Below are 20,125 nucleotides of genomic sequence, written 5' to 3'. Positions count from 1 at the left end.
GTACTTCGTGTTCTGCATTGTGGAAATTTTCATAAAATAGGAGTTCTTTGTAGATTAGGCACCTCATCCCTCAACTCTCTGTGTCTCAAGAGTAGTAATAATACTATACAGTTTCAACTGGCAAAATTTTCTTCAAAACAATTGAGTATCTAAAATGCCCAACTACTAAAAGCATAATCCTACCTGAACCAGGCACAAATCATATCTTTTAAATCAAAGCAGTTATGGTATTGTTAGCCAAGACAGTTTCACGTCGAAATGTCACAAAAGCAGAGCTAAATGTCTTCATGGTAAAAGAGGGATACAATTGTCAGTGCTTATACACATTGACAGTTACTAAATGAGCTTCCTTGGTCAAACTAGTCAGTGAAAAACCATACTTGAATTAATTTAACCGATACAATAATTGTTTAGACCATTAGTAAGTATCCATATTTCTTTATATTTCTTTGTTGCACGTACATGTAAGCTTATAATATGTAATTTATCAATCTGATTCTTATACATTTTTTACCCACCTTCTGGTTTTTACATCGTGATATATGTATTCTGAGATTTGATTGGTTGACCTACTTTCCTAATTGTATTTTCACTTTGTAACAAGAGACAAAAATAACTCCAGCATGGTACAATGTAAAGACACTCTGAGGTGGGTAAAAAAAATTGTAAAAGATTGATAAATATAAATGCATGCAACAAAAAGATTAACGATCTAAAACTAAACTTTCATTTTTCGTGTGTCCAATTAGTAATTGTGTCCAGAAAGTAATTATCTGTACTACAAAAAGCTTGTTTGTAGCATGGTTCTAACAGTAAGGTGGGTAGCTACGAGAATGTAACTAAAAACGCTGAGATATACCTGATGTGCTTGTTTGTAGCTACGATTGGATGCCTTTAGTTCCAAATGGCAAACTCAATTTCTTTATTAATGTATGTTAATGTACCATCTTAAAAATAAGTTAATTTTATACTATTAGTACTTATTACACATATGCAGTCCAATCTACTGTCATTTATCAGCAAATATTGACAATAAAGTAAATCAAGTGATGTTTTTATCAAAATTGATTCGGACGTTCATAATTACGGCTTATTACTACTGCGCAACTCGGATCAGATTAGTACTTTGATTGGCTATTGCACACGAGGCCCTGCCTTTATGTGTTACAGACGTAAATTTAAAATGTCAGAAAAGGCAATCTACTGTCGCTTTAATTTAAAAAGAGGGGATTTGTACCCGTTTCAGGTAGGATTATATGCTTAATTGTAGTTGGGTGTGGCAGAAATATTATAAATAACAATAATGAATCGTTGTTTTGATTAAAAATATTGTCAATTTTGTTTACAAATGCCGGTTGCGAATCGCTCCCGCATATGCTACATTAATGTCAATAGCACCATTTCTTAACTCGAAACACAGAGGGTGGAGACTGGAGAGATATGATTTGTTATCTATAAGGTGGGGAGCATGGAATAATGATGGTTTCCAGCTTAGTACTGTAGTGTTCAGCGTTCTATTTCTAATGATAATACAACATCATGAAATAACAAAAAAACATCAAATGACAAATAGAAAAAGTGAACACGAGAGGAAGTTCAAGTTACTTTTTCTCTCTGAATTATTGTCTATCCTAGCTCTACCTAATACCTATCAGTAGCCTACCACAAAAGGCTTGATTGTAGATGGCCCTAACAGTAAAGAATGGTTTCCTGCTTGCTTTTTCTCTCTGGACTAGTTTTCAGTTTTCTCCGAAATTATCAATATTATTTACCAGTATCTCCTCTCGAAAGTTTAATTTCGTTGACTGGCAAGTCAAGAGACATGTTGAGAATCTTTAAACAAAACCAGAATCATAAAAATGCTGTTTAAATTGCACTGTAACACGATGCTGTTGAACAATTACTCCAAATTTTAACCTCGTTATTCAGTCACAGATCGAATCCTTAACACAATCGATTGAGGTCGCTCTTCACTTCCGGTGAGAATAATCCGACCTCATTGACATTGGGCGTACTCGTTTATGAAGCAATTTTTATCATTTGCACGCGGATACATTCCCACCCAGAAGCTTCATATCAAACTAGAAGTATTGAAGCATTTATTGTCAAAACTTATTAAAATGTAATGGTGTGGTCCATTTACATATGAAAATGATTTGCTCAGACGACACTGAACCTTTTCGGTTTTAAAAATAATGTTGAGGTCAATTGAGACACGGTGTTCTCATAAAAATAAAGAATGTATTACCTCCGATAATTAAGTTCGACTAAACAAATGGCTGCTTTTCGATAAAAAAAAAATTTCATTTGCACTGCAGCTAACCATACTTTGTTGACTTTGTCACAGAAAGGTTTAGAAATATTTTTTGCTTAATAAAGATCAGTATATTTAGGTACGATGTTTAAAGACGTTATAATTGAAAATAAGATAGATGACATGTTTCAAATTGTGATAAGTGGGGATGAAAAATACCTCAGTTTTACATTTTTCGACAGTCCTTCAAAAAGTTGGACGCTGTGTGTAACAAATGGCATAGATGTATGGAGATTAGTAATGGATGAAGAAGATTTTAACACTCATAGAGAGTTGGCTAATATTAGCACAGAAGAAGCCTTTTGTTTAAAAATTAGGTAAACATTATTGAGTAGAGCGAAGCTGATTATTGTCAAATATAACCTTCATAATTAATTTTCTCAAGTGATACAAAAAATGTTAAATAATTTAGTTTTTCAAAAGTGATTTTTATTTAGATCTAAATTTTATACATTAATTTTGTTTTTAAAAAAGAACAAAAGTGTGGGAATTATTTTCATTGACGTAAAAAATATGTGACGTCATTGATTAGACGCGTCATAGAAATAGTTCTAAGAGGCGCGTAATCTCGCTTGGGCGAGATTTGGTGTATAGAATTATTTTTGTTAGTTACGTGATCTCGCCTGGGCGAGATTTGGTAAGTTGACATGCGTATTGCCTGTTTTGCCCAGTGTATCCGGTTCCGGTCTGAACTTTTTTTTAATCAACAGTCTGTGGGTGACATTTTCAATTACGCCCCTGTATTACCGGAAAAGAGCTTGGCACCGCGCTTCGCTCTATAATATGTAACAGGCATTGCCTGAGTAGAGCGAAGCTGATTATTGTCAAATATAAAACCTTCATAATTAATTTTCTCAAGTGATACAAAATGTTAAATAATTTAGTTTTTCCAAATTGATTTTCATTTAGATCTAAATTGTATACATTAATTTTGTTTTTTAAAAAAGAACAAAAAAGTGTGAGAATTATTTTCATTGACGTCAAAAATATGTGACGTCATTGATTAGACGCGTCATAGAAATAGCTCTATGAGGCGCGTAATCTCGCTTGGGCGAGATTTGGTAAGTTGACATGCGCATGACCTGTTTTGCCCAGTGTATCCGGTTCCGGTCTGAATTTTTTTTTAATCAACAGTCTGTGGGTGACAATTTCAGTTATGCTCCTGTGTTAACGGAAAAGAGCTTTGCTCAAGCATCGCGCGATGCTGTAGAGCTTCGCTCTATAATATGATAATTCTTTTTACCTCCAGAGTCGAGGTGACAGATAGTAGACTGACTATTTGCGAAGCAAGTAACTACCCAGCATAACCAATTCAAATTCAGTTATGATGCCAAATACTAAAATATAGCGAAGTCTAGGTACATTTACAGTTTTCATGCTATTAGGTCTATGAAGGCCTATTAATTAATAATTAGTTTAATCGATTATGGAGTCATTTATTCTCAAGGCTGAAAATTATGATTATTAATTCAGTAATAAAAATAATTAATAAAATCATGTCTATTTTATTTCAGAAATAGTTTTGTATCAGGAGACCTGTCCATAGCAATAATGGGAACCAGATTAAAACTGTCAGTTGGTAAAGGAGATACTACTATCAACTTTGATCTTTTTGAAGCCAAGGCAGTAGATAAGAAAACAGACTTAAAGACAGTTTTGTTTCAATTAGCAGAAACGTCTATAAAGATGGAAACAAAATTAAAAATAGCAAACCAAACAATTGATAAACTTCAATCAGAATCATCAAAAAAAGGACCATCAGGATTTTTAGATTCAGGCACTGGATCTAAGCGAGGTGCAAATGCTTCAAAAGTTAAACCTAAAAAGGTTGGAATGAGTGTTGTGAATCCTAATAGTAAAAAAAGAAAAGTGGCAACTGGGGTTGTATTTGAATAGATTGTTTAATAAATATTTAAAATAACAAAAAATCTTCATGAATGATGCTGTTGTCAGTCACTGATCAAGCTCACTTTACACAAAACCACCAATTTCAGTTCAACAGAAAAAAAATTCTGACCATTAAATTTGATATTAATATATATCATTTATTGTTTATCATACAAATATTTACATGTACATGTATTCCCAATTTTACCTACAATAATATATTTATCTACATAATTCATATTTTAATTCCATTCATCCTAAATATGTGTTAAGACTTTTACAATAGTACCGTACATTGGGTTACATGTTCAAATTAATAAAAGCATTTATTATTAGTCCCCTACCATAAGCAGTGGACAGATTAGTCGAATCAATTGGCGCCAAATTTTATTCAGCCGAACGAGAGGATACACTAGGCCAATCACTCGCTGATTCACCAGACGATTGCTTCACCTTTCACGGCACATGATTAAACATGGCAGCGACCATGTCTTCAATCATTCCTGTGACTTCTCGATATGATTGGATTCATGTTTGTTTACATTAATGCAAGAATTATGGGATTTATTGCGGGAAGGGGTGCAACTCTTACTTGACTTGGCCAAAGATACTGGATAATCAACCACATAATAAAAACAAACTCCCAGTTTCGCATAAGCAATGCAACTTTTCGTCCCAGACCCTCTGTACATTGAAGACTAGAAGGTTCTAGGTGACCGAGACTACGCTTAGGCAGTGGAGGCAGACATTTTGAGATCATGTGACAATATAGGCTGGACAAGGGCACACTAGCGAATTTGATTGCGGGCGAAAAAATAATTTGGTAAATATATCTAACCTGCTAGATACGAGCGGTTGATCGGGCAAAAGGTTCGCCCAGCAGAATCGTCGCTGTGAAAGGGCACATGGGTGATTTTTTCAAGTGATTTTAAAAATCGGCGCAATCGGGCGCAAAAATTCGCTCGTCTGCCCCCCTACTTTTGGGGTATTTGATTTAAATTTAGTAAATGTACATTGTTTTACATAGATGATGAGTTTCAGGCCGATTCATTGAAAATTCAGTTTTACAGAATTTATTCCATTTATCTTAATCACATTTGGATTACATATTCACAGTATCAGCCAGTTATAGATGCATACATTGTCAAATATGATGGGGCCGATATGGAACATGTATAGTTTCGGCCATGCTCTTAGAGTGCTCATTTTAACCATGGCTTTGGTCTTTGTTTGAAATTGCATACATAAGTTCTGAAATTCTGTTCATATACATGTATAGTAACTGAAGGCAGTAAAAAACACTGACAAACTACCGTACTTATAAGGATGAGTGATAAGCTAACAATGATGTTATTATCTGATAAATGATGTCTTACTAACTCTTACTTATATTGTAAAATTACACAAAGTCACCCATTTTAGAAGAATTGATAGGCTAAAGCATTTTGAAAGAAAAATCTTATGTTTATTTACAATTTAATTTCTCGACTTAAGTAAAACTTTCATTAATAAATATTAGAAACCTGCACTGCATCCTTATCTTGTACCAATATTACATGTTCACTGTCAAGTCATAACATTCTATCACAGAATATTTATCATCTATAAATAAAGTTCATATTAAACTATTGTGTGGTTATGAGTTTAACTATTGTCTCTATAATACGACTACCACGTGGACACGTACACAAGTCCATATTTGGATCGTTAATTTTATCCGATAATAGTTGATCCAGTTCTTTTCTTAATTCTCTAACAAGTTCAGCAATCTGAAACATAAAACAAACAAGATGACTAGTCATCACCATCCCGCACCCTTGCACTTGTTAGGAAGGCATAAGTAAAAACAACTTCTTGGAATATCAATGGAACTAGTCAGAAGATTCATACTCTGATCACAGTAGCTTGACAAGGCAAGGTCGCTACTTCCTGTTGTGTGTTAAACATTAAGCTTATACATCGAAAAATAAAATACTATAATAGTTTTATGTTTGTTTAAAAAGATTTCTTGAACGGACGGATAATGAAATATGCTCCGGAAATGAAATAGGGACGGAAGGACGGTCATCAGAATATAAAATAATAGGTTGATGAATGTAAAAGTGTTATAAAAATTCAAAAATCATTAAACACGACAAATTTCTAATTAGCAAAAGACACATCTGTTGTAATAGGATGATGTGTGAGCAAAGTTTCAAACGATTTATGTCCCGGAAACAAAATTATACATAAAAATTAAGTCAAATTTGTTTCCATGGAAACACAAAAATGATTAAATCCGAGAAATTCCAAATTAGCAAGAGGCACAACTACTTTAATAGGTTGAGTATTCTACAAAGATTCATGAAGATATCTTGAATGGTTTATGAGATATGCTCCGGAAACAAAATTATACACCAAAAAACTAAGTCAATTTGTTTCCATGGAAAAACAAAAAATATAAATCCTAGAAATTCCTAAATAGCAAAAGGCACATGTGTGTACAAAGTTTCAGAAAGATATCTTGAACGGTTTATGAGATATGCTCTGGAAACAGAAGGACGGACGGACCCAAATTCAATATCCCTCCCTAACTTCGTTCGGCACGAGATAAAAAAATAATTAATTAGCTTATTGTGTTGTTATACACACAGCATTTAATATTTGCTTGATCTGTTACTATGCATTTGTGACAAGGACAGCTGTCTAGTCGTTAGGATGGGCCTAAAAGCCGAGGCCCCGTGTACACATTGGCATGCACGTAAAAGATCCCTTGACAGTTGGAATTCGATATAAGAGTAGGCCGTAGTGCCGCTGTCCGGGCAAAATTTCCCTCATAGCACACTGTATGGCGTATGCCTGTCTTCATTAGCCCATTTCGGAGCAGAACAGTAAGACGTTAAACCCCATTTTATTTCATTTCATTTACTATGCATTTGTATGATGTTTGTGGTATTCTACTTGTAAGTGCAGTTTCAGAGATTCTTTTCCCTTGAAAAAAAATCTATATTATATAAAGTCCTGTGTGTCTGAACAGCTCGCAGCCCCACACCATACAATAATCGTCTAATGGTTATGCTGTATATCGATGGTGAAATAAAATGAAATGGGGTTTAATATTCTACTATTTGCTCCGAACTGGGCTCATAAAGACGGGATATCGATGGTGATATTAGGATCTGAAGAGATTGAAATTAAATGGAAGTAAAAAAACAACTGGCAGCATCACACCATACAATAATAGTCTAATGGTTATGCTGTATATCGATGGTGATATTAGGATCTGAAGAGATTGAAATTAAACAACTGGCAGCCCCACACCATAGAATAATAGTCTAATGGTTATGCTGTATATCAATGGTGATATTAGGATGTAAAAATTGTAGAAACTATATTTACCTCATGTTTTGTGACCATAAATCTAATCCAGCCATCATCAACAGACATAATGAAATTACCTCTCTGTAAATCTACTGATATACTAGCACCACCAAATAATAATAATGGATAAACAGACACCATTGTACAATCTCTCACATATATCTGTAATATAAAATTCTTGATTATTATTTCTACATCATAAAATACAGGTTCCACAGTAACTCAGCGTGTAACATTAGGGATGGGATAAAATATATCGAAATGATACGCAGGATTTTTCCTAGGTGAATTGCGCTGAAAAATTCATTTTTTGGAAATTTTTTGACCTAGCACTATTTTTTCGGTAGGGGATCGGTCATTTTCCAAAATGGCAGCCATTTTCAGGTGAATTTCGATTTTTTTCACGATATTGTATTAGAAACACTTTGAATGGGCCTTCTAGGGTATCCTGTATAGGGTTTTCTGGGATGACAAACACAAATACAATATAATTTTCATGATATTGTATTATAAACACTTCCAATAGGCCTCCTAGGGTGTCTGTTCTGTTTGAAATTTTCGGGGTCAACAAACGGGAATACAATTTAATTTTTCATTTTCGAAAATCCAATATGGCGGCCATTTTCCTTCACACAATGGCAGAAAACATCATTTTTTCATCGATTGAGTATAAAATTAGATTTCATATACTGTGTAATATTTCCTTTATAGGATTTGCGGGGTTGATAAGTAGGGATCCAATATGATCTGGGTTCAACAAAGAATATCTAACTTGTGTAAAAATCCCAGATCATATCAACCATAACATAGTTATTCTATAGTTTAGAGACGAGACACCTTCTTTTAGTCTATTCTGTCATATAATCTTTTTTTGTGTTCTGGTTTGGCGGAGAGAAGTACCTTCTATCCACCAAACCAAGAAGAGAGAACATTCTCGCCACAAACCAAAAAGAATTAAAGGAGAGAGCGAGTTCGGCAAACAAATTACCAAATTGGATTTTAGAAAGTGAAAACTTTGCTTACATTCGTGTTTGTAGACCCCAAAAACCTATAAAGGACATTTAAGAAGTATATTAAATGTATTTATACTAATTTGGTGAATTTTCTGCTCTTTTGGATCAATGAAATAGGAAAATTATATTAAATTTGTGTTTGTTGACTCCTAAAACCATATAAAGGACATATTAGAAAGTATATCCAATATATTTATACCCCTTTGGCTAATTTTCCACCAAATGGCCGCCATATTGGCTTTCCGCCATATTGGATCAATGAAATTGGTAAAATATATTGTATCGCACTTGTCAACCCGCAAATTCTATAAAGGACGTATTACACGGTATATAAAATCTAATTGTATAATCAATCGATGAAAATGGAGGAAAATGGCCATCATAGTGGATTTTCAAAATGAAAAATTATATTGTATTTGTGTTTGTCATCAGAGAAAACCCTAAAGGATACCCTAGAAGGCCCATTCAAATACAATATCGTGAAAAAAATCGAAGAAATTCACCTGAAAATGGCAGCCATTTTGGAAAATGACCGATCCCCTACCGAAAAAATAGTGCCTGTTCAAAAGTTTTGGAAAAATGAAATTTTCAGCTCAATTCGCCCAGGAAAAAACCCCTGCACATTTGAATTCAGAAAAATATGTTGTTATTGTTACATCCCTAGTAAGATGTTGGCTCAATAACTAGGAGGTCCACAGACCAACCCCTTGTTGGCCAAGAAATTTTTGCAGGATACTCCAGTGTGGTTTCCCCTTGTCAGTGGTGCAGGACAAAGGGTCTGGCAAGGAACAGCATCTAGTCTTTCTGATGGTACAAAAAACAGAGACCCGTATCCAAGTGGATGTTGTAGCAAGATTGGTAGAATTTTTGCTCTTTAAATTAGTAGCATTGTATTAATAATATCTTTGGGTCATTATTAAGATTCACACATTGTATAGAGGTCATATTGTCTCATGTACTTAAATCAAAATGAGTGAAGGTTGACATATAAAAAAAATTGGGTAAACATATCTAGTTTCCGTGGGAATCAGAATATCATGTTTAACACATGATTGGAAATTTACTAATTGCATCATTTGGCTTAAGTAACTAATCATATCAGTAATTGCACAGATTCAGTGTCATGAATAGCCTGGTCTGTGCGTGATGTCCATATGGGTCCTATAAAAGAGACCCTGACAAGCCTTTAAGTTTAGATATCCTTGCGTTCTGGAGAGATTACCATCTGTGTTCCTAGACCTTGTGATGTAGCAATTTCTATCAGCAGACCCGACCAGTGAGTCTGGGTGGATTGGGATTGAGAGAATGACTTTATTGTAATCTGTTATGGATTGTAACATATGTATCCAGCTTGACATAAAAATGTAGAACTGAACTGATGCACTGTAATTCCTGGTAAGACAAACATCTTAACTACTGAGAAGACAAACGTCTTAACTACTGAGATAGCAAAAAAAAAATACACAACGTGAAAAGGAAACCAAAGAAGACAATTAAAAATACTAGACGATCACAAGGCTATTAAGATATGTAGTAAAGAATGCATGGGTCATGTCTGACAAAAGACCCATGGTGCTACATATGTGCACATAAAAGACCTTTGACAGTTGAAATTTGATTGCCGTCCAACCAAACATTCCCTCATAGCACACTATACTGTGTATAACCATCTTAATTAGTCCTGTTGGTACAGAAAAGTAGGACATTAACCCTATTTCATTCATTTAGTCAGTTATTTAACAGAGGTACTCTTATCATGATCTGAAATTGATCAACCGATCAATAGCCCCAAATGATTTGAAATTGACTAGTAATGTAGAATATCAACTTACCCGACTAGTTTTAACTTTCTCATGGTAGACTAAGTAGGGACTCTCATAATGACGTACTTGAAAATTGACTGAAGATGGATGAATATAAACCTAGAGTAAAAAAATAAATATCATTTATATATTTTGTAAAGCATTAATCACATTTAAAAAATAAGCAGACATTATTTTAGTAGCAGATAGCTGAATTAAACTATTATATAATCAAAATAGCAATTCACTATTACAGTAGAATCTGTATGAGCAGCGACTCTTATTCAGCGACACCTCTTTGTAAGCGGTCACGATAAATTCCCCCCTTAAAAATTCTATTGTTTCATCTCTTTATTCAACGGTCACTCCTCTAACGGGCCAGTGGTCATTATTTTACTAATAAATTTAACAAAACATCTCTCATTCAACGGCCATTGTTTAATGATACCATCTTGTCGTTCTTCGTAACACCTCCGCTAATCCCGTGAGTAGTAGTTAATTAACTGAACCCCACTGATCAGGTAAAAAGAAATGTGAAAATAACAATAAACCCGGGATTATCTGTTCATTAATCTTTTGCTTTATTAAACGACTAACCTGATCATTGTTTACACGCGTAACGAAACATTATTTGATACTTATTGAATAAAACAAGCCAACAGTGAGGCTGATGTCCCCCGCCGAAATCCCCAAATAAATAGATGACACATATTAATTAATCGCACATCTATTTTTTTCCAAAGTATCAAGCAATCAAACTGATTATCAACTATACACTCTATCAGATAGAATCAAAGTTATCTTGTCCCAAAGCAGGAAATTGCTTATCGCTGCTTAGCTTTAGCTCGATATGTTAATCATTGAACTCAGTCAAGACGAACATCTACATCAAGTTTAAACATTCTACCTCAATTAGTTGAAGAGTTGTTATGTTCCAAAGTCTTGACCAATCAAAATGCTTATTGCTTGTTAGCTTAAGCAGAAAATTTTCATCATCGAACTTAGTCAAGGTATTGATGCAATGAAACTATACACCAAGTTTCATCACTCTCACTTAATTAGAACTAAAGTTATCGTGTTCCAAAGCATCAACCAATCAAATTGCTTATCTCTGCTTACCCTAAGCCGAAAATGCAGATCTTCGCACTCCATCAAGACATTGACCTCATAAACACCTACACCAAGTTAATTAGAAGGAGAGTTATTGTGTTCCAAAGTCTCGGCCAATCAATTTGTTTATCGCTCTGCTTACCCTGAGCAGAAAATGCTCATAATCGAACTTAGTCAAGATATTGATGTAATGAAACTATACACCAAGTTTCATCACTCTCACTTAATTGGAACTAAAGTTATCGTGTCCGAAAGCATCAACCAATCAAATTGCTTATCTCTGCTTACCCTAAGCAGAAAATGCTTATCTTCACACTCCATCAAGGCATTGACCTAATAAACAACTACACCAAGTTTGAACATTCTAGCTCAATTAGAAGGAGGGTTATTGTGTTCCAAAGTCTCGGCCAATCAAATTGCTTTTCGCTCTGCTTACCCTGAGCAGAAAATGCTCATCATCGAACTTAGTCAAGGTATTGATGTAATGAAACTATACACCACTTTGTTGTTAAACAGGCGTTTTAGCGCCCCCCATTAATACTGCATACAGAGTTATACCCCCTGTAAATCAGTGATAAAACCAGCGATGTTTTTTGTTCATGTGCTTTTTTGATAAAATAAAATTAATTCATTGTTTTTCTTCACAAATATGGATAAATATTATCGAATGCATCACAATGGTAGACAGTAGTATCGAAGGTTGGTACAAAATGACAAATTTACAGAAGTTATGTCCGAGATTTGAGTAAAGAATTTTCGTTCGGTGCAAGATTCAGCGACGGTCAAATTTACCGATGCAATTATTGATAATTGCTTCCAATGATTCAAGGCGTAATATTTAACTGATGTCAGCACAAAAAGCACCAAGATTTTATTAAGAGGCCACTCCCGTTAAGCGGTCAGTCGTGAAAATTCCCTTGGGTGGCTGCTTAATGCAGATTCTACTGTATGTACAATTACTAGAAAAATAAAGTGTAACATATTGACCATGATCTATCACATGGTTAATATGAAGTTGTTGGTAGATCAAAACTCAATAAAACATAACCTACATATCCATCAGGCTTAGTTTTAAATTTCAGCTCTTTGGCTTTGGGGTCTCTGAGAACAGCACCTGCAACCAGAAATAAATGTTTGAATTTTTTTTATATACGCCCACAATTGTACCTTGTGTATGCTCTAATATATAAAGTTATCTGCCGATCTGTATGAAATTGATATGCCTCATTTAAATTAGTAAAAGGAAGAATCCTATTGAATTTCAGCAATTTCAGTTAATTACGTCGAGAGTTATGGCCCTTGTTTCACTTTTTTCAAACTTGTGAGCTCTAATGGCAAAAGTTATCATTCGATCTTTGTGAAATTTATATGCATTATTTAAATTAGTGAAACGAAGAAGTCCATTGAATTTCAGCAATTTCCGTTTATTACATCTAGAGTTATAGCCCGTGGTTCACTTCGCTGAACCTTGTGAATGCTCTAATGCCAAAAGTCATCATCCAATCTGTATGAAATTTATATGCATCATTTAGATTAGTGAAACCACAAAGCCTATTGAATTTCAGCAATTTACAATAATTATAGCCCTTGTTTCACTTTGTTCAACCTTGTTAATGCTCGATTGACCGAAGTTATCATCTAATGTGTATGAAACAGGGTTCTTAATCCATTTTGAAACAAATCAGCCAGAATTGAGTCAAATGAGGTCCCGGTAGGAACTGGGTTTTAAAATTTTAAGCTTACATTCACTTTAAAGTAGCTAAGTCTCTAACTCAATATCATACAAAGTCTTGGACTTTGAAAACACAAATTATTTGTCACTTTAAATCAACACTGATGTTGTGATCTTACCGGGAAAAGATGGGCTTCTGACATCCAATATTTAAGACAAAATAAACATTTTACCATTGGTACACGAATCGTGTACCATAATGCGTTCCATTGCCATTTGTAACAAGGGACTCAAAGAACGAGGCTAGAGCATGCGTAATAAATACTATCGGTGTAGACTGGAATAATCAGATGCTAGAGATTGCCATTCGATTGAGACTTCTGGCATATATCGCCGAACATAACTGATTAGAAATTACAGTAAAAACAAAAACGATTGGATGTAAATCAGTATATATACATTCATATTACATTATTATATGCATGGTCCCAACTATTAGCGATTTAGCTCCTTTAATATAACCAGACTTCAACAAAATTAATTCTTGGTAATTTGTTATGAGGAATATCGTATTCTACTGTATGTAATTACCACAAATATAACGACAAACAGGTACACCGTTTGGAAAATTTCCATATTTAATTCACATACAGGCTTGAAATTCATGTCAGTAATATTCCTGAATAAATTACTGTATTCGTTTTTTTCGATGGATAGAAGTTGTTACAGCACCATGGTATTTCTTCATAACACAATTTGTAGGGGTTTTTTTTCTATCATGTAACTTGCAAAGGTATTTATTCATTCATCCTTGATAGACACACGGCACAGTGATCACCTGACAACCATAATTGAAATGGCTTTAAAATTAAAATTCCATACGACTATGCCATACAGCTTTCAATAATAATAATAACGACAATATTTTAAAAATCAAGCCTCTGTCAGCATGTGTATAAAATAAAAAATCATAACGGTAAACACTATTTAAAACTAAAACTAGCATCACTGGTTTATTCACCTAAGATTTAAATTTAACTAACAACTAATCAGTGAAACCCTTAAATTATGATCCAATTATGGCCGGTTCATTGTTTTACCAATCGGCTTGATTGAACTTCAAGTGGCTAAAGCCGACAAAAAACAGCCGATTAAGATCTCTGGTATGAAATATATATGCATCATTTAAATTTGTGAAACGGAGGTCTATTGAATTTCAGCAATTTCCGTCAATTATTTCTGGGGTTATGGTCCTAGTTTTACTTTGTGAACTTTGTGAATGTTCAAATGACAAAAGTTATCATCCGATCTGTATGAAATTTATATGCATTAGTTAAATTAGTAAAACGAAAAAGCCTGTCAAATTTCAAAATTTTCTGTAAATTACTTCCAGATTTAAGGCCCTGGTGCACGTTTGTAGAACCTTGTTAACTCTCAAACGACAAAAATTATAATCTGATCTGTATGAAATGTCTTGTAAATGTCCCCAATTACCTACAAAAGACTAAATATGCGACAAACCTTGTCAACCGCTCAGACGATTTAGCTGCTGTGGGCATATTTTTTGTTGCCCGGCAACCTATCTTTGAAATATTATAGCGAGAACAGTCAGCTCTTAAATCTTACATAATGCCCCTTTAATTAGATTTTAAGTTGAATATGTATATATATATATATATGTATATATTTATTCAAAATAACTGTTACCTGCACTAGATTGAACATATCTTTGTTCAGGTGTTAATACCTGTACTACATTAGGATATAGTGCTCCAACTAATATGGCCGACATTAATCTCCAATTACCAGAATTAATATTTGCCTGTATAAGAATGAGAAGAAATAATAAATTTACATTGATTACCATGATTTAAATATTATAAAGCTGATCAAATGTAAGATACAACATTAGTATATACAGTGGACTCTTGTCACTTCCGACATCTGAATACTACAGCTCTAGCTATGCGGAGCTTATTACCTACTCGAATGAGAGAATGTATCAGAAATATTAAGCATATCACTTTACATTAATAATAAAAAGAACTTTTAAAAGCTTTAGTAACTGAATTAGAACAAATCTTACTTCTGGTCCTGTTATTTCCTTGACACCATCACTATTATGGCTACCAGCTCTTTCGACATCTCTCAGTTTAATACCAGTCTTTACAAAACCTATATCTGATAATAACTCAACAAACTGCTGTTTTAAGCTTGATAACATCTACAATACATATTTAATCTTATATTGAATCATGTATAGCCATTTCATCTATTAATGCAGAGAATTCAATGTAAATCTACTGTCTGCATGGTATGATACAAATCAAAACAAGATAATGGATATACCAAAAAAATTGTTAAAACACTGAGTTGTAGACCAATTTCATTAGTTCTTCACATACCATTAACTGTGTTTGCAATTTTCAAGAATTAATTTAATATTTTATTTCTGGGCAAATATTTTCCAAAAATTTGAACTTTCTGCTGCTGAAATTTCCCATCTACTGATAAATGGGTTTAACATCCACTTGACACAAACAAGGTAATTTCAGGACTAACATATGGTTCAAGTTTATTTCAATAATTTGCTTGAACATAGGGGTCTTTAGCAGTGGGAGGACCCAGAGAAAATGCAAAAGGTTGGACAGGCAACCCTACTCAATTACAGACCTAATGATGCAACACGCACATGTTAAACATTCGGCCACCCAACCTCCCTACTACTTGTCACATACAACCAGGGGAATTGAAACCAGGCCAGTTGACTCAATGACAGATCTTATGATACAGCGCGCATGTGCTAACCATTCAGCCATCCAACCCCCATGATGATACAGAACAAAAAAGACAAACAGTTAAAACTGTCTTATCGTTCTTGCATTTTGAGAAGATAAAAAATTTACCTGTAAATTTTTGGAAGAGAGAAAATTATCTCTACAATAAACATAAGCTTCATGACCACTTCTTTCCTTGGCTTTCATCCATTCCTAAACAATAATGTATCAAAACTTATATTCTGAAATCTGTGTCCATGCAACACTAATAAACCTCTTTATTATACTCAACAGTCAACAATGGCTAGAATTCCATGCTTTTATGTGATTTTATATATTGATTTGATCACAGGCATCCATAAAATGGAAAATATCTTTAAATAATAACATTAAGCTGTGACTAGGTATAATGTCTAGAGTCTGTTAAGTCCATGTCCGTGTAAAAGATATTATGAGTAGAAACAACTCCAATTTTCTATCAGTAGACATAATACTAAAGTTAACATATTGTTTGCACTAGCTTGACACAATAAATAAATCGGAAAGTACACATAATATTTTAAACAGTGTATATAAGCTTCAACTCTAGCAAGAAGCACTTTGAGTAAAACTTGAGTTGAGGGGATTTTTTAGCTGTAGGCCCCTGAATAAAAAGTTGAAGTTAACCAACAATGCCAATAAATAAAAAAGTTTTGATAACATATCCATGGTGAGAATGTTCTAAACAGATAAAGTGTATTCGATACTAGTGAGGGATTATTGTTATTTCAGGAAGTAGTTTGGTTCCCAGTACTTACATTATAGGCTTTAACCATAGTTAGATGATCCGAATTACCAACAGCCAATTTACATTTCTTCTCTGTAGCTTCTTCTTTCTTACCAAATGGTGTTATCTAATAAATTGTAAAAAAAAGTATTCAGGAATATTTCATTTAATACTGTTGGTGGAAAAAAATAATGGCCTTTGTTTAATATCATGTTAATTTTTTTTAATTTGAACACCCCAAAATTCATGCGTAAAGCAATAGAAATAAATACTCACAAATGGAGATTGGTAGCTGAGTGTGGCAGCTATAGTTAGCGCTGGACTCAAACATCGGAATATAGCACCAAATAACATCAGTTTACCTATCCTGTGAAAAATATTTGACAAGGTAAATCTTCACAGATGTGCAAAACTAAGATTCATTTTTTGTTTTGCGCAGACATTTAGCGAACAATCAGATAAATAAAATTAGTTGTTACAATATCATAGATAAAATATTTAACTCACCTAGGATCAACAGGTAATGAACCTAAATGATATCCCAAAGGTGTTAATTCCTGTAAAATAATATGATCAGTGGGTTACTTCAGGATATCAATAAATAATTTCTCGGCCTATTAAAAAATGTTCACATTTACCTTTTATTGGATCGAAGCAAAATTATAATACGCATCTGCATATCAACTTTCGCACAAAATGCTAATAAGAAAATACCCAAATTCTCAACAAAAATGTGCACCAAAACTGCCCACATCCAATGAATGGTTTCGAAGAAAAAGCTGAAAACATAACACTTTCCCCTGCCCTGTCTATATGGGGCAAATATATGTAATTAAATCTGAATAAGTGCTGCACAAGCCAGAAGTAGAACAATATCTAAATTTTCTACTTTAAGGTTCCCCCAAACCTACAACCTCCTATTAACCAGCAGTGGCCAGGCAAGATACGCCCATATTTTGCAAGAGATGGATAGAGAACAAGCTAAAAAAAAAGGCAATTTTTCGTACAATCAGGAGCAATAATCCAGGAAGTTATTGTCTGAAATGTGTGAATATCGAAATATATAGAGAGTCCACAACCTTGGTATTACATACTTTTATACTATTTGCGTACAAGGGGTGACCATTTTGTCAAGTAGGTTTGGTCAATTCAACCATCATTAGGGTGTAACGGTGATGTATTCAAACGTTTTTTTAAATCATATAAAAATTGTGACCTTTAGAGGGACCACAAGCTAAAAATGTGATTTTTTGTACTATCAAGGGCCTTAATTCAGGAAGTTAAGATCCAATATGCGTGAATACTGACAGGAACCAAGGTGTTTAGGTAATATACAAATATTTCAAGTTTCATCAAAATTAGATCAAAATTGTGTCCTCTAGAGGGTCCACAACCTTGATATACCATATATTTACAATATTTGCATATGAGGGACGGCCATTTTGATCGGCAGTTTTGGTCCGATTTTCATGAAATTCAAACAGTTGTTTTAATCGGGATAAATCTAGAGGGACCACAAGCTGAAAAACCGATTTTTCGTCCAATCAAGGGCCATAATTCAGGAAGTTACAATCCGATAAGCGTGTATATCGAAAGGAACCAAGATCTTTGGGTTATAAACATGCATTTCAAGTTTCATCAAAATAGGATCAAAATTGTGACCTCCAGTGTCTCCACAAGCTAAAAACGCGATTTTTCATATAATCAGGGGCCATAACCCATGAAGTTATGGTCCGATACATGCCAATATCGAAAGGAACCGAGATCTTAGGGAGATAAAGCTATATTTCAAGTTACGTTGAAATCGGATAAAAATTGCGACCTGTAGAGTGTCAACAAACAAATTGTGGACGGACGGACGGACAAACAGGGGCGACGACAATATATGTCCACATGAAAATGTGGCCGTATAAAAAGACAAATCAGTGCCGAACAAAATGACAGGCACCAGAGGTTTAGTGCCTAACAAAGCCTGAATCTGTGCCTGACATTGTCAGTGACAGGTGCCTTATTTCCAAGCTTGTGACTACATGAAAAACATGGTTATTATGACATAAGCAAAAGGCCAGAAAATCTTAAAATAAAACTAAACAAGAAACAAATCATAACCAAACTGTTCATATACTATTCTTTTGTTTTACAAACTCATAATTAATTTAACTCCTGTACTTACAATCTTTTCATCTAGAGCTCCCAAATCTTGTAATCTTTTAATAGCACTATCAATGGCTTCATCTTTTGGAGGTTCCAATAGTTTCGATAGAATTTTCTGAAATGAATGATTCCATTTACAATTAATCTCAACTTCAAAGGAAATATTCCCTATTAAAATATTGAATTAAACCGTGTAAAATAATTTGTGAAAGACCTATTTTAAATCTATATTTCTACCTGAATAGTTCGATCTTTGAACAGTTCTAACATCTTAATCTTCAGACAAATACCTTCTAAAGGAGCTCTCTGTATCTCTATTTAATGAAACAAAATATAAGTTGGTTTAAAGAACTAATAGTGATATTGAATAACAAACATAAAGTAACATGAATGTTCAGTTGTAAATATTTTTGTCACACAAAATGGTTTGTCACAACATATCTCCAACATTTGTTTCTTTTCAGTAAAGCCCCCCAGTCAACTTTAAGAAGACCATAGAATACTGAACAATTTCAACAAAATAATTGTAATACCAAGCAGGTGTAAAACCATCTAATATGCATGAAAATTAATTATGGACTTAAATTCTTCTACTACCCACATTATTGAATATGAGAGAGAGAGAGAGAGGGAGAGAAAGAGAGAGAGAGAGAGAGAGAGAGAGAGAGAGAGTAACCTCCGGGAGGAAACCGGAGGACCCGGAGAAACAACAGGTTGGACAGGCGACCCTACTGCTTGCCACGTACAACGGGGTAAATGAAACCACACCAGTTGATTCAATGACAGACTTTACGATACAACACCCAACCCCCCAAATATTAAGGCGGCTATATACTCTTAAGCATTTTAGCTTTAGTGCTTGGGATTGCCATACCTACCAAAATATGTAATATTCTTATGATAATTTGTTGTGTACATGTAGAATAAACCATAATTTCTATTGTAATTTCACAGCACACTATATGCCATAAGTTATTGTGAGAGACCACACTCATTTCCACTGAGAAATTAATATTAAAAACCAATTTTGATCATATGATCTCAGCAAAGATTAACAGGTCTTTAAAATGCTTGTGTTTGGAACAAAATAAAGATCCTAGTTTTATATAGCTCCTGATAATTATCTCTTTATTTTATATTGGGATATAAATCTACACTGAAAAATTAACCTGGTATTGGTTGTTCTCTAAAATGATGTTCAAATCTGTTTTTTGTAAATAGATGGAAGCAGACACCATTTGTAACACGTCCAGCTCTACCCTTTCTCTGT

At 34.0% G+C, this 20,125-nt stretch overlaps 1 protein-coding gene across 1 annotated transcript; it reads left to right on the top strand.

Annotated features, from left to right (window-relative positions):
* The first annotated feature begins 2,036 nt into the window (after window positions 1–2,036).
* LOC126822064 (uncharacterized) lies at window positions 2,037–5,826 on the top strand. Its single transcript, XM_050550811.2, has 2 exons — window positions 2,037–2,631; window positions 3,829–5,826. Exons 1-2 carry the CDS (start codon window positions 2,399–2,401, stop codon window positions 4,208–4,210), a joined length of 615 nt encoding a protein of 204 aa, XP_050406768.2. The 5' UTR covers window positions 2,037–2,398; the 3' UTR covers window positions 4,211–5,826.
* The last annotated feature ends 14,299 nt before the right edge of the window (window positions 5,827–20,125 follow it).

Source organism: Patella vulgata, chromosome 5 (genome assembly GCF_932274485.2).
Source record: "Patella vulgata chromosome 5, xgPatVulg1.2, whole genome shotgun sequence".
NCBI lineage: Eukaryota > Metazoa > Mollusca > Gastropoda > Patellidae > Patella > Patella vulgata.
The sequence above is the reverse complement of the archived record's forward strand: the minus strand, read 5'-3'. Positions and strand labels throughout refer to the sequence as shown.

Bases quoted from the DNA above. Each gene is read 5' to 3' on its own strand.
- LOC126822064 (XM_050550811.2), top strand. From the start codon at position 2,399: ATGTTTAAAGACGTTATAATTGAAAATAAGATAGATGACATGTTTCAA. The intron at 2,632-3,828 runs GTAAACATTATT...ATTTTATTTCAG, and splicing joins GCCTTTTGTTTAAAAATTAG to AAATAGTTTTGTATCAGGAG.